Source organism: Papaver somniferum, chromosome 9 (genome assembly GCF_003573695.1).
Source record: "Papaver somniferum cultivar HN1 chromosome 9, ASM357369v1, whole genome shotgun sequence".
NCBI classification, from domain to species: domain Eukaryota; kingdom Viridiplantae; phylum Streptophyta; class Magnoliopsida; order Ranunculales; family Papaveraceae; genus Papaver; species Papaver somniferum.
The window spans coordinates 93,551,442-93,576,829 of record NC_039366.1 but is presented as its reverse complement, the minus strand read 5'-3'; the positions used below and the strand labels follow the sequence as shown (position 1 = coordinate 93,576,829).

Genomic DNA, 25,388 nt, shown 5'->3' with positions numbered 1-25,388 from the left:
TACCAATTATTGGTAATGGGAAGGACAAAAAGATCTGGACTACTGACCTATCTGGTGAATTTACAGTAGGTAATGCAGTGCAGCTCATCAGGAAAAAAATATCCTTGTGTTCCTTGGGAAAAACAGGTATGGAATTCCACTATACATCCTTGTATTTCAATTAATTTGTGGAAAATACTTAGAGGAGCATGTGCAACAGAGGAAAATTATATAAAGAAATGCTTCCACACTGTTTCCAAATGTTATCTATGTGGGAATTGATAGGATACAATGGATTACATACTGTGGTATTGTGATTTTGGTGGAAAAAATTGGCATTGGCTATGTGGAATATTTAAATTCTTGAATCCTTCTAATTTCATGGAAATACTGAAGTGTGTCCAAGGGAAAAGTTCGGTAGTGAGAGAAATTTGGTATATAAGTGCTTTTACTGTAATGGTGGAACTCTGGTTTGCTAGAAATAGAAGCTGCTATGATGAAGAAAAACCAAATCTGGTGAAGTTCAAACAGAGAGTAATGCAATTTACAAAAGAAAGCAGTGTAAGGATGAAGGGTAAAATCAGATGTTTTGTATATGATATGAACATTATGATAACATATGGTATCAACGGAGTGAAAGTTGGTACATCTGAAGTTAAAGAATGCATCTTTAGGTTCCCCGCATTCAATCAAGTGCTCATATGCTGTGATGGAACTTCTAAAGGAAACCCTGGGATTTCTGGTTATGGATTTGTTGGTAGGAGCAGTATTGGTGGTTATCTTGGTGCAATGGCTGGGGGATTGGGGTTGACCACTAATTATATTGCAGAGGTGATGGCTCTAGTTGGTGCAGGTGAATGGGCTATTATAATACAATTTATGGATGTTTGTTTTATCTTTGATTCAAAGGCAGTACTGATTGCTTTCGGTTTAGGGAAAATTCCTTGGATGGTAATAAATAGATGAAGAAGAATAGTATCAAGTCTGCATAGAATTTCCTTAAACATTCTTTTAGGGAAATAAACTTCTCAGCGCATAAAATGGCTAAGAGAGGTGCGCTGCTCAGGAGAGGTGAAGTAGAGATATATTAAGAGAAACCAAGTTTTATGGGAGCTTTGGAGTGTGAATCTCAATCATATTTTCGTTTCTGCTCATAATTCTTTTAAGAAAAAGCAATAATGTAAAAAGATGTGTAAACTTCTAGTTTTCTTACTTTTTGTTTGGTTTTTGTTTCTTCGAGTTTAATACTTGTTTCTTTTGTAATGATTGATTTTTTATTTGGTAACAAAATTCATGATTTAACAACAAAAAAAAAAAGTTGTAAAAACATAAGAACGCGTAATTGGGGATACTAAAACTAATCGGGGATATAAGAAAAAGACAAAAACGGGATTTAAATAGTAAATCAAGGTCACCCCCTATCCGGATAATTTATATAATTCCCAATCTACCCTCAATAATCATGTTTAGTGGTTAAATATAATTAGTTAAGTTAATAAATTAGTTTGACAATCATTAGAATAAATCATTACCATTGATTTTGTTGATAAAACAACATTAAATCAAGATATTTATGATCATGAAAGTTTAGGTGAAGAACCAACCCAGGAAAGTAAACAAGCTAAACATACAAGTGCTCCAATTACTCATGTATATGTATTAATGTATTGAAATTTGATTTCTTATTCATTGAATTCGTCATTGTTACGCCTGAAAACTCAGTGCCGACATGGTAAAAGTATGAATACCATGCCGGAAGGGACCAAATCGGCATGGTATTCATACTTTCACCATGCCGGCACACAATATCCCTCAATTTTGGAATTGTAAGTACATTGTCGGCGCAGGAAGTTCATTATCGAGCATGCAAGTAGTAGTGCCGACACATGATGCAAGATTTTTTGTATGTTTTTGTCCTCAAATCGGCACGGTACACTTGGGAATCGACCATGCCGGCACTAGGTATCGGCATGGTATTCAAACTAAAAACCATGCCGGCACTAGATATCAGCATGGTATTCAAACTAAAAACCATGCCGACACTAGATATCGGCATGGTTTTCAAACTAACAACAATGCCTACACAAGATATCGACATGGTATTCAAACAAAAAACAATGTCGGCACAAAGTATCAGCATGGTATTCAAACTAAAACAGTATCGGCACAGGAAATCAACATGGTATTCATCATGAATACAATGACGGCACAAGAAAATTTTCAGTTTATGATTCTAATCCAAACGAAGTTTTAAGAACTTGTTAGGGTTTGAAGATTTCTCTAAACTAAACTTACACAGAAAAGTGGATATAGATATAGATATTAGTTTTTAGTTTTATGTTTTTAAAGGGCAGTTTAGTATTTTCTACCCCAAAAAACCCCTTAGCAGACACTATTGGATGGGGTTAGTAATTTATATCCCCCAATTAGTTTTAGTATTTCCCAATTGCGCGTTCAAACATAATCAGTAGGTATAAAGTTGATTTTATCCACCGATTACGGTTGATGTTCTTAAGAAGTGAAGAACATCAACCCGATAGGTAAAATAAATTGTTATCTACCAATATTTTTTGCGTCAACAAATTCGATTTTTCTGTACTAAAAATTAAGCACCATCGGTAGATAAAATCAACCGAATTTTATTAGTTTTTGAAAAAATTATATTTGGGGACTACTATCACATTCGGTAGATAATGAACATCAAGAAACTACCGATTGTACAATTGGTAGATAATGTACATCAGAAACTACCGATGGTGAAAATAGAAAAATTCAAAATTCCATTAGTTTTGAAAAATTTATATTTGGGGCTACTAGCACAATCGGTAAATAATGAACATCACGAAACTACTGATTGTACAATCGGTAGACGCTGAACATCACGAACATACCGATTATGAAAATAAAGAAATTCAAAATTTTATTTGTTTTGAAAAAATAAATATGGGGCTGCTATCACAATCGACAGATGACAAATATTAGGAAACTACTGATTGTACACCTAGTGGAAAATGCACGTCATGAAACTACCGATTTTGAAAATAGAGAAATTCAAATTTCCAATATTAGTTTTGAAAAATATTATATTTTGGGCTAATATCACAACCAGTAGACAATAAACATCACACAATCGGTAGACAATGAACAAACTATCGATTATGAAAATAGAGAAATTCAAAATTTTATTAGTTTATTAAATTTAGGGCTACTATCACAATTGCTACTATCACAATCGGTAGACAATGAACATCATGAAACTACCGGTTGTCCAATCTGTAGTTAATGAACATCAGGACACTATCGATTTTGCTTCTCTATTGGAACAAAATAGTATAATCGGTATATAAAGTATTCAATTATCTACCAATTCTAGGACGTTAATGGTATCAAATCCACTCAATCGTCTCTCTAATCGTTATTGAACCTTCAACATGATGTTTCCCACCTTCTTCTTCATATTCATCCATTTTTTGTTATTGATTTTAGGTAAACGTAGTTTTCTCCCGCTTCTTCTTTTTCTTCTTATTCTATAAAACCTTAAAAATCAATAACTCAAATGATTTCCTAACACTAACTATATAATCTATAACTACCGATTGACACTAATTAACTGCCAATTATCACTAATTAATCAAGAGTAGACCAGCCATTATGAAAAATGTGTGGATATGGGGTCGGTTCATTTTACTTTTTAGTGACCCTATTTTGTTTTATTAGTCGCCCAAAATTATTTCGGGTTGCTCCTAAAAACGGCGGGTTATATAAATTTCCAAAAATCCATAAGAAATTTTGTGATCACACCAAATACGACTTGAAGCTCCACTTTTCTGTCCATATAGTTAAGTACGTTTGCTATGATCCTTTTTTATACATGTTATGAATTACTTTTGGCAAAAATCAAACTTATGAGTATGAAAATTTCTAATCACGAATATATATTTAAATATACGTGGTTGCTTATTTTAGGGTTGGTCGACTTGTTTTCTTAAAACGGCACAGCTAGGCCCACCCCCTAGGCATACCTAGCAAGCTAGACTAGCCCCATTGATAATCCAACTGTCATCCGTCAACGAGACCCAATTTCAGATCTATATATTGAGGAAATTGGTGAAAATGGGGATCCAACCTTCCTAGTAGGAATTGATTCCCTACCTCCCGCCCGTAATATGGACGAGAGAAGGTGCCTTAACTACTGTACTAGACAGATGTTAGCTTATTTTATCTTTTATATAAACCAACAAACATATAAAATAGTTATTTTAATTATTTTATATGTATGAACAATGCAATTTCTCTCTCAGCTTGATATACCAAGATAAACAAAAAGAAGACTTCGACATTGGCAGGGACATAAATATTTTCATGATCTTAACAAAATAAATAAGGGAAAGAATAGTATGATTGTTAAAGACGGGTATTAGTAAAGTTGGTACCAATCCAAAAATCCAATTATCAGAATTGGTTCGTTTTAAATGGATTGGTACTCGCCTCAACAATATTAGTACCCAACCATTAGCAATCGTGGAGACTAACTTGTTGGATATTCTCATAAATGTTTGCTGCTACGAAAAGGGGATCTGGGGGGAGGGGGTGGGAGGGGGGTATCCCTACCGGAAGGTTTTCCCATTTTAATACATCAGAATCTATGTTTTCTTTTCTCTCTAAACATCACCAGATGTCATACTGTGTGTTCTTGGTTGGGCGAAGAGAGTACAGAACTCTTGAATCTAACAAGTTGTTAGGTTTCATTGTATCCTGAAAGCAATATTTCATTGACCAATTGTACCCGCCAATTAATATGGTAAGGATCGAAATAATTACTGAAAAGAATCACAAGGCTTTGAAGCAAGTGATACAACATTCTTTTCATTCTCATATTTTTCATCCTCTGGTACCCAATTTTCAACATAACTTTATATATGCTTTGGTTTCATCTAAAAAGTGGGCTTATTAAATTTCAATTTCATTATGATTCCTTTCAAACTTAACTAATGAAAGAGAAGGATAGGCAGAGATGACCAATAATATAATAGAAAGAGTTAACACTTAATAGGGTTCTGATAGGTTGCAAACGGTTGAATTTAGAGAATTTCCAAAGTTAAGAGTCAAGGTCTTGAAAACATATGAAACTTGAGATTTAAGACGATTCTACAAAAAATTCATCTTCAATGCAAAGGATGATAAAGTGTCAAACATAAAGTCATATTTAGATTTTTTCCATGACCCTCGTATCTTAAAAGTCCATGTCAGCTTTTAAAACTAAGTTTTTTGAACATCTCCAATGCGAATCCTCAATTTCCTATTTATTAGCCACATATGTTTTATCTAGTATTAATAAAAATTCTTCTCCAACGACAGCACGAGGATTAAAAATATAAAGGTGAGGTGTTCATCAGTTAAAATACATTCTTTAAGTCATCGTCTAGTATTACAATTCCTTTTAAAGGATATAAACATCTAGTCACCAATATCTACGGTTAGTAATGGAGATCAAATATTTAGTTTTAAAACCAGTGGTTAAAAGAAATTCCAAACAATGGTAAGAAGTTTATGGTTGGAGATTTTTTCTTGTACCTCCTTAATTAAGGATATTTTAATTTCACTATTATTAAAACAGACTAACACATAAGATGCACACCAAATAACATGGCAGAATCTGATTAGGAATCTAGTTGGGACAAAAAGATTAATTTTTAAAAAGTTGGAAAATTTCTTCTCCGACTAACAATCTATTTTAATCGGGAGATCCTACCAGTCAATATTATATATGTATTTTCTTAATTTAAAACATGTTTTTGATGAAATAAATAACTATTTTTATCTTTGAATATATGACTAGGATTTTTCATATCTACCTGGAGATTCTCTAAAACTAGAAAATTTGTTCGAGGATGTCAATCTAACTACGTACCAAGTCATCTTTATAATATCTCTACCCATTCTTGTTAGAGAAGAACTAAAATTTTATAAAAACGAGATTAAACCCTATGTGTACTCAAATTTAGGAAGTTATATGATCCCTATCGGAGATGCTTTAGCATTAGAGATGTTTGTTAAGTGGACGGTCTTATTTTTTATTGTTTTTGTGACATGGGAATGACCCGCAAGAAAAAGGTATATTTAAACCTCCAAGTACGATGCCTTTGACCTCTAATATTGGAGATCCTCTTATACCCTAAAACTGATGTGTACCACTTTACCAGGGGAAACTTTAACCACATACCAATTTCAATAGACATTATTCCTTAAAGGTTTGTTTTAGGGTGAAAATAATATACTGTAAAAGTATTATTTTACGGTTCGAAAATCAAAATCGTACAAGGCGAGCTTAAACCAGAGATGACCGTTCACATCCTGCTTCAGTTGCAAAGAGAGAAAATGGATTAATCTAAGGGGAGGGGATCAGAGAAAGTTGAGAAATCATTGTGTGATGAGTTTCTGAGTGTATAATTGTCGAACTATTTTATGAAGGCCGAGGCACTGAACATAGGCTTGTTTTCATATCCATTTTAAATAAATAAAGCCATCTATTTATAGCCATAATTACAATCTGATTCCTCGTAAGTAATAGAGGTTGTGAATGAATGAATAACTTTAGATAAATAATAATGAAGTCATGTACGTTATATTAGGGAAGAATATTGTATGACCACTGCTCCCTCACTCTTATAACTGATTTTAATCGTCATCGCTATTTGTTGCTTTCTTATCATGGGGTGCTTCCACACCGTATGTTGCTGTAAACCACCAGACCAATACCCCGTGAAAATCCCCTATATGACATATTTTGATATCTCGTGGAAAAAATGGAGTCATGGGCTACCTCTTTATTTGGCTAAGTCATAGATGTAATCACTACACCATATTCTGCGATTCGTAACTAAAATTCGTAACCAACATGTTGCCGTTACGAATTCGTAACTGGAAATTTCAGTTACGAAATTTTAGCAACAGCAGCTGTTTGGTTACGAAATTTTACTAGTTTAGTGACGGCCCAGCCCGGGTTACGATTAGTAACTGCTGGAAAAAAATCGTGTGAAAGAACCGTGTGCAGAGTAGCACTCGGTAACACCCTCCTGAGCAGCGTGTGAATGAACCGTGTACATTTTTCCCCCTTTACCTACACCGCAGAAATGTTATCTTCTTCTCTCTTGAGTCTTCTCTCCCAAAAACTCCATCTCCATTTACTTCTCCCGTCTCCATGTCAGTTTCTTAACTGAGTTCTTCTTAACTCCATCTCAACTACTCTCTGTTGTGCATTATTTGCCGTCATTAACCTCCATCGATCTAGATCCGCCAATAATTATTTGGTAAGATTGATAATTAGGTTATCTTATTTTAGGGTTTTGATAATTAGGTTTTGATTTTAATTAGGTTTTGATATCTCTGCACGATTGATAATTAGGTCATCTTTCTTTTTAGGTTTTGATACCTCTGCAAGATTATTAGGTCATCTTTCTTTTAGGGTTTTGATAATTAGGTTTTGAGTTTAATGATTCTCATTTATTTTACTGCAGGTAGAAGCACTAATCTGGGATTATTTTACTGCAGTTGTTTGTGAAACAATAACCCAGGTATTATCCCTTTTCATGCCTTTGTTTTATTCATTGGGTTTAATTTTTAGGTCGGTTGTAACTGAGATTTGGAGAATTTTGAAGACTTGAAGTTTGAAGATTTGGAATGATATTTTTATCATACTAAATCGTGTCGTTCCTATCGGAATATTTGATGAGAGCTAGAGCACTCTCTTTCATTTGAGTAAGTCAATTGCTTAAGAAGAAAGGAATTGATTCTCTCATATGAAAGTGAGTGCACCAGCACTCTCTAGATTCCAGTTTGTATGGGATTAGATGACTTATTCTAGTTTTGGTTGAGTTGGGACAGCTAGGAAACGTGTTGATTATATTCGTTAAGTTGTTATGTTTTACAATTATCTGAATTTTTTTTCAATAAGTGTCATAATGAACTTCAAGTGTGAGATTTTTGAGCTTCTTGGTTGGGATAAAATGTTAGTTACGGCAGTTGTCCATGATGAGTACTGGATTTCGCATTAGTATGTGTTGTTGTGACATATGCTTTGGGTTTATCATTGCAGAATAAATGGATGATTATAACTTCACAATGTTGAATAATGTACAATATCTTCAAAAGAGCTTCAAAGTCGATATATTTTAAAATTTTGGCTAATGTTGTTCTGTATCTTTGGTATTTGCAGAGCCAGGAGAGGATCCTTTTGGCAAGAGCCAAACAGAAAAGAAGCAGCGGTTACAGAATCTGTTAAGGTAGTAACCTAAATTCCAGTTTGTATGTTCCATAAATATGCTCATCATGATTTGAACTTTTACTTCATGTTAAGGTAGTTTTTTAAGTTTAAATGAACTAAAGTTAGGAAGTTTTGTTTTGATATTGACTGATTCTCAGTGAGCGTGGTGATAACATTCCTAGTGGTAATTCGCAAAAGCTACTTGTAGCTCATTCTCTCTTCTTTGAGGGGATGTTTCAGTCGCTAACTTGCAGGGCTTCGGCAACCCTGTACCACTAGGAATAAGTTATTTTATTTGGTTGATTATAATAGAAGTTGGTATTAGCATGATTATATTAGTCTGTATGTTAAGTTGTGTATAAATAAGTCTGGTTTTATGTAATCTGTGAGCATGATGATAACAGTCCTAGTGGTGATTCGCAAAAGCTACTTGTAGCTCATTCTCTCTTCTTTGAGGAGATGTTTCTGTCGCTAACTTGCAGGGCTTCGGCAACCCTGTACCACCAGGACTAAGTTATTTTATTTGGTTGATTATAATAGAAGGTGGTATTAGCATGATTATATTAGTCTGTATGTTAAGTTGTGTATAAATAAGTCTGTTTTTATGTACTCTGTGAGCATGATGATACCAGTCCTAGTGGTGATTTACAAAAGCTACTTGTAGCTCATTCTCTCTTCTTTGACGGGATGTTTCTGTCGCTAACTTGCAGGGCTTCGGCAACCCTGTACCACTAGGACTAAGTTATTTTATTTGGTTGATTGTTACTGAGATTTGGATTTTCAATTTTTTACACGAATATAGATTTTTGTTGAATCATATGCTAAGGGAAACTTGCAAATACATATGCGCAAGTCCCCTGCGTAACCACGTCTTGATCATGGGAGCATAGATATCATTTAGTTATTACAGTTGTAGTTATTACTTTTCCGGAATGTTAACATAGATATCATTTAGGTATCAATGGTTGATAAAGGCTGGATGAAATGTGCGCGTACTTCTGTTCAATACTTAGAAGGTGTAAGATCATTTATAGAGTTTGTGCGTGAAAATGCTGGTGGCAGGACGAAGTTCTCCTGTCCTTGTAACAGTTGTAAGAATGGTAAAGGACCTCTGTCTCTAGGTGAAATTGATTATCATTTGGTCAAGAATGGTATCCAGCTGACCTATACATTGTTGCGTTTCCATGGGGAGAAGTCACATGAAGGTAAACCCAAAAGTGATAATGTAGGAGTTGCAGTTGACAACGTAGGAATTGGATACAATCTAGGAAATTCAGCTGACAATGTAGAAGTTTTTGCTGAGAACAATGTAGAAGATTTTGCTGAGAACGTTAATCCCGCTTGTAGTGTAGATGAGAATGTTGGCATACACAATAGGGTTCACGAGGAGACTAGTAGTAGCAAGAAAAAAAGAGATTTTTATGAGCGTGCTAGAGAACCTTTATATCCCTCATGTTCTAAGGAAAATACACCACTGTATGCTGCTATTAAACTAAATAACATAAAAACCCAATATGGGTTTTCTGAAAATGGTGTCACTGCACTCTTAGAATTGTTTAAGGAGTTGCTTCCTGATGGAAATACACTGCCGTGTAAGTTCCATGATGTAAAAAAGTTGATACAAGAAATGGGGATGGACTACATAACCTATGATGCATGCATCAATGATTGTATTTTATACTTGAAGGATCATGCATCATTGGTTAAGTGTCATGTGTGTCAAGAACCTAGGTATGAGAAGGTCTTTAATGACGAGAGGAAGCTTACGCGAGTTGCTCGCAAGACATTAAGACATTTTCCATTGATAAAAAGGCTGCAAAGGTTATATAGTGTACCATGGATAGCAGAGGCAATGTATTGACATTCCAGAGCACAGTCAGATGGAAACCTTATGCGTCATCCAGTCGATTCTTTAGCCCGGCGATCTGCGGATAATTTTTCACCGGAGTTCGCCAAGGAACCAAGGAATGTAACATTAGGGATATCAACTGACGGTTTCAACCCGAATGGGTGTTTTGGTCCTAGTCACAGTTGTTGGCCTGTAATTATTTGTCTGTACAACCTGCCTCCTTCGTTGTGCATGGAACAAGAGTTTGCAATGTTATGTTTGCTCATATCAGGCCCAAGAGCACCAGGGAAAGATATAGATGTATACTTGCAACCACTAATAGAGGAACTGATAGAGTTATGGAATGAAGGTGTAATCACGTTCGACTCTTTTACTAAAACTGAGTTTTTGATGAGAGCAAGATTATTGTGGGCTATTCATGATTTTCCTGCACTAGGGACTTTAGCTGGATGTGTCACTCATGTTTACTATGCTTGCCCAACTTGTGGAGAAGGAACAGTTTCTGAACATCTTCCATTCACTAAGAAAATTTGTTATATGGGACACCGAAGATGGCTGCCAGCCAAGCATAAGTATCGATATGTAAGCTGAAGCCTATGCTTTTTTGCTATTTTGTTCAGCCATCTTTTTTGTTATTATTCACACTTTTATATGTAAGCTGAACAACCTGATATGTTCTCATAGGTAAACTCTGAGTAAACTCTGATGCAGTTGTGCTTAAGGGAGATTCTTATGCAAATGTGCATAAGAAAGTACTAATTTTAACTGACTTTGAATGTTAATATATCTTTTTTGTGAATTTTACTTTGTGTATGAGTGTAGTTTTTGTTTCTATATATGTGTTTTTGGTTGTGCAGATGACTGCAGTTAAGGTTTGTTGAAGCAATAGGAGCCAGCTGGGGAATATCAATCCCTGGTAATTACTTGACCTGTTTCTGCTTGTACATTGAAGTTCCAATTTATGGATATATTTTTGACCTTCAGTTTTACACTTTCTTGCGAGGTATAATGTTTAATGATCAAACTGATGTTGGATTATGCTGTTGGTGACCTTCATCTCTGGTAAGTCTATTTTGTGATCTTCTTGACATCATGCACAACCATGTCTTTCTTCTTTTATGTTATCTACGCTTCTGAGATCTAAGAAATTCTTGTATTTAATTTTCGGCGGCAACAATGGCGAAAGGAGACGATGCAGTTCGTAAGAAGAAGAACAAAGTCTTAAAAAATGACTTAATGTTGACACTTCTACTCTGTCTACACGTATTGCTGGTATTATTGCTGCTAAACAAAGACGAAAACAAGGAAAACGTCGCCAGTGTGAGGTACTTGTTACAAATTTTTCATTCATTTATATCCAAAATTAAGGATTAGTACAACATGGGTTTGGTGTTTACTGCTAGGACATTTCTTTTGTATGTGTGTGTGCAATCAGTAAAGTCAGGGTTTATTGAACAATAGAATCTAGAGTGGTGAAAAACTGAGTAGAGATAAGGAAACTTGGTTTTGGTTGGTTTATAATAGGGTTGCTAAAGTAGAAAAGCTGTCGATTTCTTTTGTAATCTATTTGTGAATAAGCTTGTGGATTAGTGAGGCAAGGTGAACTCTATGAGTACAATCTTGGCTCTTTTATGTATTGTTAGCAAAACACGTACAAATAGCATTTCTTGTGTCAATACATGTTGACGTATGGAGAGATAAAAAGATATTTTGCAAATATGAATGTTAACTGTTTTTCATTGGGTTCACTATAATTGTCGATCTCTTTAAATGGACTTAGATCGTAGTCTTATTTATACATGTTTGTATGATGCTGCCAATTAAAAGGATGGGATCATGAGTGAAGCAAGGATTGGATGGTAGCCGATATGCAATTTCTGATGGAAGTAGTTTAGAAGTGTGAGTTATTTAGACCTTGTGTGATAATCTGTATCTATGATGGAAATAGTTTCTGTGGAAGCTCCTTTTTGCTAATTGATTGAAATAATGTTGTTTTTGCGACTATGTCCTGCATCAAGAATGTAATTCTAGTAATTCATGACTGCATGATCTAGCTTGAATCCATTGTTGTTCTGTTCTCCCTTGGACATACGCGAACAAAATTTGATTTTGTATCTCGTTGAATCTTTAATGCCAATGCCTGTTCATAATTGTTTGTGGGTGTTTTCTTTTGGAAGGTGTATCTCTTGCATTTGTATCTAAGATGGAAGTGTTTTTTGTGGTGTAAGTACGAAGTTTGTGAAGAAATGAAGTGTTTTCAGAATTTGATGTTCCGTATCTGTTTATTGATTTATAATGTGGTTCAGTTTGATATGCTCATTTTACTTTGGATTACTGTAAGTGCAGTTTCCGTAGATAGAAATTAGTTGTTCATCTTTTGATGTGTGGTATAGATATTTTCTGATTGCTGTGCTGCTAGTATTTTCCATAATGTGTGATGTAACTTCAAGGTTTGCTTTTCTCAGAAAAACCACTTATCTGGCATGCGAAAGTCATATCTCAAGATATCCTTCAACATTGTTCAACATTTGAACTACTTCATTTCTTAGAACTACTTCATTTCTTAGAACAAATTTGTAATGTGTGATTGCTTACAAGTCCGAGAGCTTTATTTCTTAGTAGTATTGTTTGTATGTTTTATCTTGCGTCGATATGGTATGCGAGAGTTTGTGAAACTATATTTCTAAAAGCATTGTTTTCTTGTTTGCAGGTGAAGCAGTTATAAATAATGTCGAGGACAAGCGGATATTGAATAAAGAAACAAGTGGATCCGGGTAAACTTATTGGTATGCTGGAACTCTTAGATTTTTGGATGATAAGTCATCTGCCTATACTTAGCAGTTATGGCACTTCTATACTTAGCAGTTATGGCTCATGAACACAACATAAATTGGATTGAATGACTTCTTTTGAATGTTGGAATGTTAAATTGGATTGAGTGACTTCTTTTGAATGTTGAAGTGTTTGAATTGGATTGTATTGTAACAATTCCAGGGGATAGGGTACCTGCAGGGTAAAATGAAAGGGATGGAACATTAATATTGACCAGGTCAATAAAGACTGACTTTTTTTTCGTTACAAAAGGATTCGTAACGGCAAAAAAGTGTTACGAATTTTTACCAGGATAGTAGGAGTCAGTCAATGTTGACCTGGTCAAACAATTAGTAACCCTGGTAAAAATTTAGTAACGGATAATCCTTGGTTACTAAAGTTTTACTAGAACATTGAAGTCGGTCAACGTAGACTTAGTCAATTTATTTGTAACCGCGGAATTTTTTTTGAAACGGTCCTGTGTTGGTTACGAATTTTAATTTCGTAACGGTCGCATGTTGGTTACGAAATCAGTCACAACCCCAAATTCGTAACGGCAACATGCAGGTTACGAATATTTGTCACACCCTCTTTTGAAACGGTTTTTGTGCGTCACAACCCATTTCGTGACTGAAATAGTGGGTTACAAAACGCAAAATATGGTGTAGTGAATGTGCTTCGACCAAGTGAGCTACGAACTGGCTTATTAGAGTTAAACCTTATTATAGTGATACTGAGTCTTTGAGCGACTTATATTTTAGTTACTCTGAGAACAAATTATATTATCATGGCTTGAGAATTTAGCTCCAACAACGATATTATGAACATTTGAATAAGTTTACACTCGATGATAATATGAATAACCGGTGATGGTATTTTGCACAATCTCATATGAGAGACTCTTACGTAGAATATTGATGACTCAGGGCTCCAAGGAGATAGCTCAGACTTAGACAATGCAAAGATATGGTCATTACATTAACACAAAACGAAAAATTAGGTTAAATCCCAAAAATATTATTTTTCTTATTGTTTGGCCCAAAACATTTGTCTGTTTCCGTGACACTCATAATTATTTGAAATTATGAATTTTTTTTCCATAAATCATTATGCATCTTAATTTTCCAGGGATATAACTATAAAGTAAACTCGAATATAACACGTCTGAAAAATCGTGCCTTAGAATTTAACAAATTTTATCTCGTTGGAAAGTTTTTAAAGATATCTACACAAACGAGTACAAACAATAATACTAAATTTAACTTTTTTTTTACCAAAAGTCGGAAGTGGTTGTTCTTCTAGGCAAATTTTTTGAAAACTTTATACATAACCACTATGCAGCCACCGAAAATGATGTATGACACATTATGCCGACACAACAAATGATGCATAATCCATTATTTAGATACCAAAATGGATAAATAACACATTATGTAAACAATATTTTGGCCTATGCATCCACTAATTTGGTTATACAATCACTAAACGATGTTATGCAGTCATTTTTGTAGCTGCATAACAGATTATGAAGCCATTTTTTGGTTGATAAAAATACCAAAACTAAAATGGATGCATAATGCAATATGCTATCATTTTCTCAACTGCATAATAGATTATGTAACCTTTTTTTTGTAGCTGCATAAAAAATTACGCATCCTGAAAAGACGAGGGTACCTAAATATACCATAATCTTTTTGTTTCAACCTATAAGTCCTTTGGATCAAAAAAACTCCAAACGGCAAAAGAAGAATCTGTTTGGTAACCACTTTAATCAATCTTGATAAAGATTTAGATGAGTTGTTGACAAAGGCTCTTCCGTTTAATCTAATAAACTCCTTTGTCTGGGTAGATCAATTTATCCAATAACTGCCAAAGTAGTCAAGTTTATATTTACACTCAATCAAAATAAATCTCAAAAGAGATATATAGAGAATGCCATAACTAATAAATCGAATAAATTTGATTCTAGTTGGATCCCAACCGATCAAGGTTTGTACACACAATTCACAAGATACGAAAACTAATAAGAAATCTTCTTCATCTTCAAATCTTCTTTAATTTTCAATAACCTGGACAACACCACCTGAATCTCTCGTGATCAATCATGCACAGAACGGAGTCTATTAACAATGGATTATCACAAGATATATTTAGATCTACAAACAGTTCTAAAGATCCCGCCGATATCCTGATCTAGTTTGAGTGAATCTTATATCAGAACAGAAGATTCTCAAGCATAAACAAACTAGGTGCAATCAAAGTTGCAACAACCGTTAGTCAATCAAATCAATCAAAAACTAATAACGCTACAATTATCTAGTTTCACACCAACGGTACTCGTAGTTCTTCATGATCCCACAAAAGTACTTAAACGAGCGGTCGCAAGAGATTTCACCTAATTAGGATAATTTCCTCTCCGAAAAGATGGCTCCACCAGAAACAACAAGAAATGAAGTTTTCCTGGCTCTTAGGATAGTTTGCTAGAAATGCAAACTTAGGTATTTATAAACCAAGGTCAAGGAATTTCTAAAACAAAAAATATTCTCAAGATATGCAATGAATAGCAAAATTCGGTTTTCATAATTCCAATAAATGCTTGTCCAATGTTTCCGAAATCTCTCAATAAAAAATCTCCAACTAGTAAATGCACATTACTAATTTTTATTTTCTAGAGCTATACATCAATTGCTGGTAATTAATGCATATAAAATCAAAAATCTTAATTAAAATATTCTTAATTTATTTCAGCACAGGATCACCTTGAGTACTAAGGAATATCTTTGAACAATAAATGAAAAGAGTTGTTGCTCGTGTCCAAAGTATGTCGACATCTTTTCACTGCAAATCCTTATTTCATATTTACATGGATTTGCATTCTTGGAATCGGTTATACCACACTTCAAAACAAATATAGAATTGGTTTTCCAGTTTTCGAAGACTACTATGTGATTGTAAAAAACCGGGGTTCTAACAACCACACCCAATATTTCGTTTAGGCAATCTGTTTGGACTAACTCCAATATATTTCCAAGATAATCAACTAGACAGTCAGACTCAATCAAGGAATATACATCCAAGAATTATATCTCAATTTATCAAATCAATCTGCAATCGAACATATAGAAATTTGTGAGTCGGATTAATATGAGAAATAACTTGGATGGTACCAAAGACCAATATCCAAGCGCCAATCAATTTATATCAACAACCAAAGGTTGGATTATCTAATTGATTGAACTATGCACAACCTGTGATATTTCAACTATATAAAAATATAATGCGGAAAAGAAATAACACAGACACCGGAAATTTTGTTAACGAGGAAACCGCAAATGCTGAAAAACCTCGGGACCTAGTCCAGATTTGAACACCACATTGTATTAAGACTCTATAGACTCTAGCATACTACCAATTAACTTCGGACCGGAATGTAGTTGATCCCTAACCAATCTCACATTGATTAAGGTACAGTCGCGTTCCTTACGCCTCTTGAACAATGCCAGATTCTGCGCACTTGATTCCCTTAGTTAATCTCACCCACAACTAAGAGTTGCTACGACCCAAAGTCGAAGACTTGATAAAAAAATATGTCTCACACAGAAAAGTCTATTGACTAGATAAATATGTCTCCCACAGGAATACCTACGAGTTTTTGTTCCGTTTTTTGTCTCCCACATAAATATACTGGTCTTATATTCCATAAAAACAACCTAGTAATATCAATCAGCTCACAATAATGTTAATCGTATGGAAGCGAAACAAGATATTGTGGAATCACAAACGATGAGACGAAGATGTTTGTGACTACTTTATATCTTACCTATCGGATATTAAATCTCGAGCAAATCATAGAGAAGATAGTACTCAACACGATATAACAAAGTAAGATCAGAACATACAACTACCTATCGGATATTAAGTCGTTAACCTATAATGGTATTAGGAAAAACCTAGGTTAAAGGAGAATCGACTCTAGTCATAACTACTATCACACAAGAGACGTGGGGATTAGGTTTCCCAGTTGCTAGGGTTATCCCTTATATAGTCTTCAAATTAGGGTTTGCAATGATGCTACCTTTGTAACAAAGCATTCAATATTCACCATTAGATGAAAACCTGATTAGAATCAAGCTAATATCTTTCAACCGTTAGATCAGCTTATTATACACAAATGAAATGTGACTTCATTTAGGTATGAGTAACCGTACCCAAACGTGTGCACATAGTTGGTCAACAATAGTTAATCGAAGTTAGCCATATGAACACTTTCATATCAACCTTGTTCATCTTAATCACAACTAGTTCAAATGACTCAAATGAAACTAGTTATGGAGTTGTTCAATTATTTATATTCTCATAGAAGTATACAAGACACAATTGAAGCAAAATCGATTTTGATTCACTTGAAACAATTCATGTACATTATAGCCACGGTTTGCAAAAGATTGCATTCTTTGATATATAAAATATTTTTTCATGAACAAACCAATTTTAGAACTTAAGACACTCAAGTATGCAAACGGGTACGCATACTTAGAGCTTCGGACTTGGTCTGGGTTCGCCAGTTTGCGAACGGGTACGCATACTGTCGTACGTGACCAAACTCAGTTGAGTTCCCGTGATAGAACTTCTCGGACGGTATGCATACGGGTATGCTTACTAAGTTCTCGGACTTCAACTATCAAACAAGTACGCATACGGGTATGCATATTTATGGTTCCCGGTATTTGAATAACTTGCAACAGTTAACATACAAGTAGGCATACTGTGTTATATCCTATCAATAGTTAATCGTTCTAAACTTCATCTTAATAATTGAAACATTCTTGGAAGGCGGGAATAAATGTCTCACACAAACTATTGGCTTCAAAGCAATTTTCAAGTGATCAATAGATCAATACGAAACATTCCGTGTCTACATCAAATGACTGTCTCACACAAATCATGTAAGATGTTACTAGGACATTTTCACATGATCATCTTTTGACTTTCGTCAAGAGTAAAGATGAACTTGGTTAAAGCGAAATCTTACCAACACATATTTCGAGAAATATGTAAGCGAGTTAAACTCAACTCGAAATATCAAATGTGTCTAATGTAAAGTCTATATAGCTATACGACTTTTGTCTCAGTAGGAGATAGAATATAAATTGACTTCTGAGTGATAGATGAGTTTAAGTCTCTATATACCTTTTGTTTATGAAGTTCCACAAGATCCCCTTAGTAGTTCTTCGTCTTCAATCGATGAAAGCCGTGAAGTTTAATGCTCAACTACACATTGTATCATAATCCGAGACATAGCTATAAGTAGACTAGAAATCAAGACTTATAGTTTGGCAACTAAACTTGACAACAAGCTTGAGATAGAAACGCTTGCGAGTTCGATCGAGCAGTGCTCTAACATATTGATCAAATACCAAATCACATACATGGGTTCAATCGGTACTACCAATCACTAGGATCGGTTATACCTAAATATGGAAATACTCGTGACCGGTCACACCAATCACTAGGATCGGTTATACCAGTTACAAGGATCAGTTCTATCTACACATGGTATTAGTTGTGATCGATCATACCAGTTACCAGGACCGGTTACACCAGTTACAAGGATCAGTTACAAATACTCATGATTGGTCACACCAATTACTAGGATAGGTCATACCAATTACGATCGACCATACCATTACATGGTGATTACTTAGGATCGGTTACACCAATTAATAAAAACTAGTCATACCAAACCATAAGTCAGGCATTGTGATTAGTTATACCAAGATACATAACATAAGTTAAGATCGGTTCTACCATCTCACACATATTGGTCATCCAAAGATTTACAATGAATAGCCGGACCAATAAGCCTAATGATTTCCCTTTCGATTCACAAAAAAAGTTCATGAATGTACTTCCTTTAAACAAATGTAAAACATTGTTTCCTAGGATGAAATCTTCACCATAACCCATTCACATAATCATAACAATATATACAAGATTATGTCGATGTCATATCTCGAAGTTCAAAAGTTAAGCGTTATACTTCGTAGTCTAATTCCCTAATACTATGATCATACTATTGTGATCATGTCACATCACTAGAGTATTATACAATATGTACAATATATACAGCTTCACAGTTATGTTTTTAATATGCACGACTTGAAAGATACGTTGGGAATGAAACAATTTAAAGTCAGTATTACGAACCTTAAGTGAAAGGATGGTGTCGTCGTTGTAGTTCGTTACTTCTTCGCATTCTTCAGTTCTTCGGAGTAATACTTGTGTGTCTCAACATTCCTAGACTTTCTAGTCTAACCTAAATGAAATTGACACTATTATTTAATCAAGAGACGCTGAGTTTGATACTAAAATATGACAACCAAACTTGACATACCAACGCTTTGTGAGTTCAACCGAGCTATGCTATATCACAAGCATTTTCTCGATTGCATAACTGATTATGCGGTTATTTTTGTAGCTGCATAACAAATGATGCAACCATATTTTGGTTGATAGCAGTGCTAGAAACAAAATGGATGCATAATGCAATATGCTGTCATTTCCTCTACTGCATAACAAATTATGCACCCTTTAAAGATGGCTACATAACATGTTTTGCACCTTTTCAGTATGTTGCATAACTTGTTATGCATCTAATTTAATCTGCATAACATGTTATGCACCTTTTTCAGTTATTTGCATAATCAAGTTATGCAACTATTTTAATCTGCATAACATGTTATGCACCCTTTAAGAATTACTGTTATGCACCTTTCAATCAGTTAACTTCATGAGTCCTCGACACCTCCAATTCCATAGCAACAGCTGTATGCTAGATCCAACAACTACCAGAACTACACCAACACCTCAAAACTCATGAGAACAATTAGCTTCTCAAACTAGTCTCCATGTCTGCACAGCTCCATATTCTCCACCGTTTTCATAATCTAATAACTAAAACTAAGAAAACCAATTGTTCATACAACAACTTTGTTCTTGTGCTCTTACATGTCCAACAACCGAGTATGGCACCTGCAACACCATCAAAAGCATCTAATTCTCTTATTTACCAGCATCTCTAACTTAGTTCAAGCTCAGTACATCTAACTACCATCTGCTATAATTCTTTCCAACAAATAAATCAATAACACAAACTCCACCTGCGAAATCCCCATCTAACTTCCATTATGTAGCTCTTTCCCGCTTGTAATATGCAACACATTCAATCAATCCTAAGCATACATCTAGTTAAAAATTCTTTGACCCTTACTGTAGCTTATCTTCATCTAATCTTGCCAACTTTAGTTAACTCCACATACCAACAACACATTTACTTGCAGTCTTGAAACACAAAACAGTTTGCTCTTCCTTACCCCTGCATTTCATCTGCTCTTCCTCTAAATCTTCACTATAGTTCTCACGAACTTTTAACTCTTCGATTCTTTACCAAAATAATTTCATAAAATTAATTCAACAACAACCTTTTTGTTTTTTATCTATCAACATCTCGATGTACTTATCAATTCCATAGAACTCAAAATTAGATTTACAAACCCTAATTTTGTTTCTCCCTGATTAGTACTTCGATTCCTAATTGTTCTCCTCCATGATTCACAATAACATCATCTCCTTTATTGTTATACAAATTCATCAACAAATTCTATTCGCTCAATTCTTACACTCATCTCACATAATTACCATTAGATGAAGAACATGGAAAGAGAAGAAGAAAGAAGAATAACTTTTCTCGAAGAAAACATAATTTTCAAAAAAAAAATGGGTTTGCTGATAAATTTTTCACAAAGAAATGGGAACGAGCGTGAAATTTTTGGATGTGGGTTTGACAGTGTAAAAAACCGAGAAATGGGTTTGACAGTAGTTTTCACAATACAAAAATGTCCCAATACACTTAGGGCTGAGCAAAAAGTCCGGAACTGCGGATTTCACTCGTATCCGTCCGTAAAATTGCGGGTGAAACCCAATCCGCAAGATTTATGGGCCGAACACGGGTGAGATTCTCAAATCCGCACTTTTAACGGTTTGGTTGCGGTTGGACTTTGAAATCTGCGAATTCACCCGCACTGTAGAGTACAAGGAAATTGATATCTTATTGATGCCGAACTTGTTTCCTTGATTTTTCTTCTTCTCGGACGCAATATAAACATGGATCAATCACCAAAGATAACTTGATTTTTCTATAAACCAGCAGACTTGTTGGCGTAATCTTGAAACAATGCACCAAATATAGACTGGCGTTCCAAAAAACGAGCTGGACTATCAAATTCCTTCGCATGTCCTGCCAAAGCAACATAGATTTCTATAAGAAAGTTTAGTTTATATATCCTCAGGTAAGGAACAATTACCACAATAAGTCATTCACTAGAGACAACTTTAGAATGACAGGTAGGAGGGGACACATACCTACATCTACTACTAAAACTCAGCCATAGTCCATGACAGCGGGTATCCTGTGAGCAATGCTGATGATAGTATAAGCACTAAAGTCTTCCCGTATGATTCTTTGAATAACACTATCATTTTGTGAATCAACGGAAGCCGCAACTTCATCCATCACTTTTCTGAGATAGAGCAATTATCTTTGTCCCACATTCCAATTGTCTCCGCTATCAACCACTATGAAAAGGAACCGGTACAGTCCTAAAACACTTTTTTTTTTTACCCATTTTTTATTAAATCCACGGTCCAGTCCGTATCACATGTTGATCCGCGGGTGATAGGACCAGACACGGTTAAATTTTTCAAATCCACAATTTTGACGGATTGGACCCGGGTGACCCCCGTCCATCCGTTGCTCACCCCTTGCATACTAGTGCCTAGGAATTCTCACCCCATTGGGATCCTATAGCCCACTATAAAAGCCCATGTGGTACTGGACTAGGGCCAGAGAAAGCTTGAGAAGAACGTCAGTACCCAAGGGTAACAATGTAATTACGGTTTCTTTTAAACCCTACCCAACCATCAATCGAGAAGGTTCTGATCGTCCTCCATAAACCCTCCTTACTTGCTGTGTAGAAGAAAGCTATCAGATTTAGTTAGTTCTCTCGATTGCTGTAGCTTTCACTCTCAATAACCCTCTGTTGCAATGGCAAAGCGCTTGATTCCTTGTCTTAACCGTATTTTGGTTGAGAAAATTGTTCCTCCGTCAAAAACCTCTGCTGGAATCTTACTTCCAGAGAAAACTAGCAAAGTATGTATTTCATCTCTCCTGCATATCCCTATTTGATCTAGTGCCAATCTTCCTTATTCAATCAATGTTTTGCATCCTTGGATTTATTTGATTTTTTTTTTTATTCCAATTTTGTTTTTGAATTATTTATTTTTGCTAGTACTGAATCTAATTACCGGTAAATCTTAAACCTTTTCCTTTAATTCATAAACAGAAAAAAGAGTCATAGTTGTTGATACTGTTTTCAATTCCCAAACTGTATTTAGGTTCATTTTATTCTTCTTGATTTGTCCTTTTAATGCTCCTCCTTTCCTTCGGGTAGACGTAGTTTCATGGTGAAATTACATTGACTTTGTTAAAAAAAAATTGTCTCTGAAAGTTCTCCATGTTCTTTGCAGTTTGGTAAATTTTTTGATTACATTTTTTTTTCTTTTCTTTTGAAATTGGGATTGTTTCTCACTTTCTTATTTGGATAGGTGATCCAATCCAAGTGTTTTGTGGTTATTTGATAGATCAAAGAATTATTGGTTCAGGACACTTAAATTGTGTTCAATGGATTGTCGCAATGAAACCTAATACCTAATAGAGATTGTTCTCCTTCTTGTTGGATACTAATATGTTACTTTGCTTTCTGTAGCTGAACTCTGGAAAAATTGTTGCTGTTGGTCCTGGAGCTCGTGATAGGGATGGTAAACTCATCCCAGTAAGCTTGAAGGAAGGAGACACTGTTCTCTTACCAGAATATGGAGGAACCGAAGTGAAGCTCGACAAGAAAGAGTGAGTTCATCTTTCTTTTTTAATCTGTTTTTATTTTCCGCTTTGACTTGAGTTTCTAGTTTGGTACTTTGGTTTAATTTGTTCTTTTTAGAAGTTTACAATAACTTATTTAATTCAATATATTTATAAGTTCTTCCAAATTAGCTTGGTGCATTTGTGATATCATTGGAATGTACAATAATGTATTTGTTCTATCTTCTGTTGGATGTACAAAATTTGCCATGTGCTGAAATCGAAATCAGTAAATCTAGCACAATATTGTTCTTGTGCATCATTACATGAGTATTAGTTTTGTAGTATTTGAAGGTACCAGTATCATGTACTAACATTGGTAGGTAATAGGTAAAGTTGTTTTAAAGCAAGCACTATGGCTAAAGTTCGTACCCATGCAATATCCCAAAGAGAGGCAAATTGTATGGTTGGAAAACCCAAGGAAAACGAAGTAGAGAGGTTTACCCTAGCGTACAGTCACTATATGTCTTGGATGGATTGGATGACCAACATGCAGGTTCTCTTTCATTGATATAATTATAAACAAGGGGAAGGATGTAGTTTCACTCTGCTATAGTCTTCCCTCAATGAGCAAGTTTCTTAGGCTTGTAATGAATGTTTAGAAGCTCGACATGTCTAAGATGTATGCTCTACAGTTGGACTACTCTTTGAATTTGCTTAAGTCACCTGCTAACTTTCTCCCTCTTTTTTTTTTTTTTTTCCTTTTTCCACACTGTGATCACATGTACAAGATCTCGTATGTGGGATACAATGTTAACCTAATTACATGTGTCAGCTGGTTGTTCAATTCTTGAGTTTAGTTAGTTTGGTATTTAGTGAAAACAGGCATGGCACTTAAAAAGTTGAAACTCATCCCAGAAACTGGGCATGACTTCTCTGGCCTAAAAGATAGTGCCAATGAAAACTTCATATTGATGTTATCTGCCTATTTGTTTTTTTTCATCAAGTTAAAGCAACAACTCGGCTGATGTTTGTTGTTTAATAATGTTTCAGGTATCATTTATACAGAGATGAGGACATACTGGGAACACTGCATGAGTGATATAGTTATGTTTTTACAATGTGTCAAAGCATTTTACCACCAGGGTAAGAAAAGTCGAGAATGTTTTTCTTTCATGATGAGAGTTTGAGGGGTTCAGAAAAGACTAGTCGCTTTTTAGTTGCATCTGGAATTATTGTTGGCATGAAACTTATTCAGATAACATTAAGAATACCTAAAATTATTGCTCCATAACTAATCCTATCTCTGATTGTTGGTCAATTTTTGCTCTTCCCCCCCTTATTTACATTTACTTTTTACAAATTGTTTTCTACCATTTAAAAGCTTTAAAAAAGTTTTAGCGGGGTCAGCATGGTTCTATTGCTGTTTTGGCCTTGGTTTAGGTTTGGGTTTTATTCTCAGAAGAAGTCATCCTAATGGTATACAAGAATAAAAACGAGAAAGCCTATCCATCCAAAATGAAAAGAAAGCTCAATGGCCATAAAAAATGGGAGGCTCAACTCTAAATCCGGGTGAACTATTGCTTGGTTTCTCTTTTTCTGCCAACCCAGTGGTCTTGGATTATCTGGTAGCGTTGACCACTGTTTGTCCTAGAAATTATGCATTTGAATCGCATCCTGAACAAGTGATTTTGGCTTCCTATAAATTTCGATCTACACTTTCTTGCCCTTCTTATCAAGCAATAGCTTTAGTTTAAAACATTTGTACACCCGACCTTTGTTCAAAGAAAATGGCAGGAGACCGAAGTGGAAAGCAAATTATTGCAATTGTGATGTTGCTGGCCGTGGTGACGACTTCTTTCTCTATCATTGTCGAGGCATCCCAAGGTTATGATGACTGTTACAACAATTGCTTGCCCCAATGCAAGAGCCAGTGGAGTAAGAAAGTCGGAGATGAGAGTTGTCCAGGTGCTTGTGCAGATATGTGCAAGGATGAGGGATACTGACCCCAAGAAGAACCATAATCAGTCATAACCATTTGTGATAGCCATTTGCGTAGGGATGAGTTCTATTTTATTTTATTCCCGTAGGGATGAGTTCAATAAGGGAGCCTCTCAATCAATTCAAGTTGAATCTCATTAGGGTATTATTGATTGCGTAATAATTTGTTTGTTAAACAAATGCAACCGATCAACCCATACACAACTCATTTTGTGTGATGTGGTGCATGTTGAGGGACTGAATGCCATGGCCGATAATAGTCTGTGCCATCTGTTCTTTTAGTTGAAAGGTTAAAAAATTTGTCAAAAGAAGAAAAAAGGAGAGCAGATAAGGCGAAGGCGAAGGCCTTCAAAAGCAAAAGAACAACATAGCCACAACAACATGCCTAGGTAAACCACCAACAAACAAACATGAAGAGGAAAAACTTTTTATATGCCTAGCAATTTACCTTTTCTTCTTGACCCGAGATCTAGCCTTTACGTAGGTTTTTCTTGTCATCCTTGGGAATTCAAGGATTTCCGTCCTATGGAGTTCTCCCTCCTTTTTAGCATGATTTAGCAGGATGATGC

At 35.1% G+C, this 25,388-nt stretch overlaps 2 protein-coding genes across 2 annotated transcripts; both read left to right on the top strand.

Moving 5' to 3' along the window:
- Positions 1-9,203: 9,203 nt before the first annotated feature.
- On the top strand, positions 9,204-10,103 carry LOC113312284. Its single transcript, XM_026561045.1, has one exon. The coding sequence runs from the start codon at positions 9,204-9,206 to the stop codon at positions 10,101-10,103; it is 900 nt and encodes a 299-aa protein (XP_026416830.1).
- Positions 10,104-21,893: 11,790 nt separating this feature from the next.
- On the top strand, positions 21,894-24,139 carry LOC113314010 (10 kDa chaperonin, mitochondrial-like). Its single transcript, XM_026562784.1, has 3 exons — positions 21,894-22,110; positions 22,727-22,866; positions 23,872-24,139. The coding sequence occupies exons 1-3, from the start codon at positions 22,006-22,008 to the stop codon at positions 23,918-23,920; spliced, it is 294 nt and encodes a 97-aa protein (XP_026418569.1). The 5' UTR covers positions 21,894-22,005; the 3' UTR covers positions 23,921-24,139.
- The last annotated feature ends 1,249 nt before the right edge of the window (positions 24,140-25,388 follow it).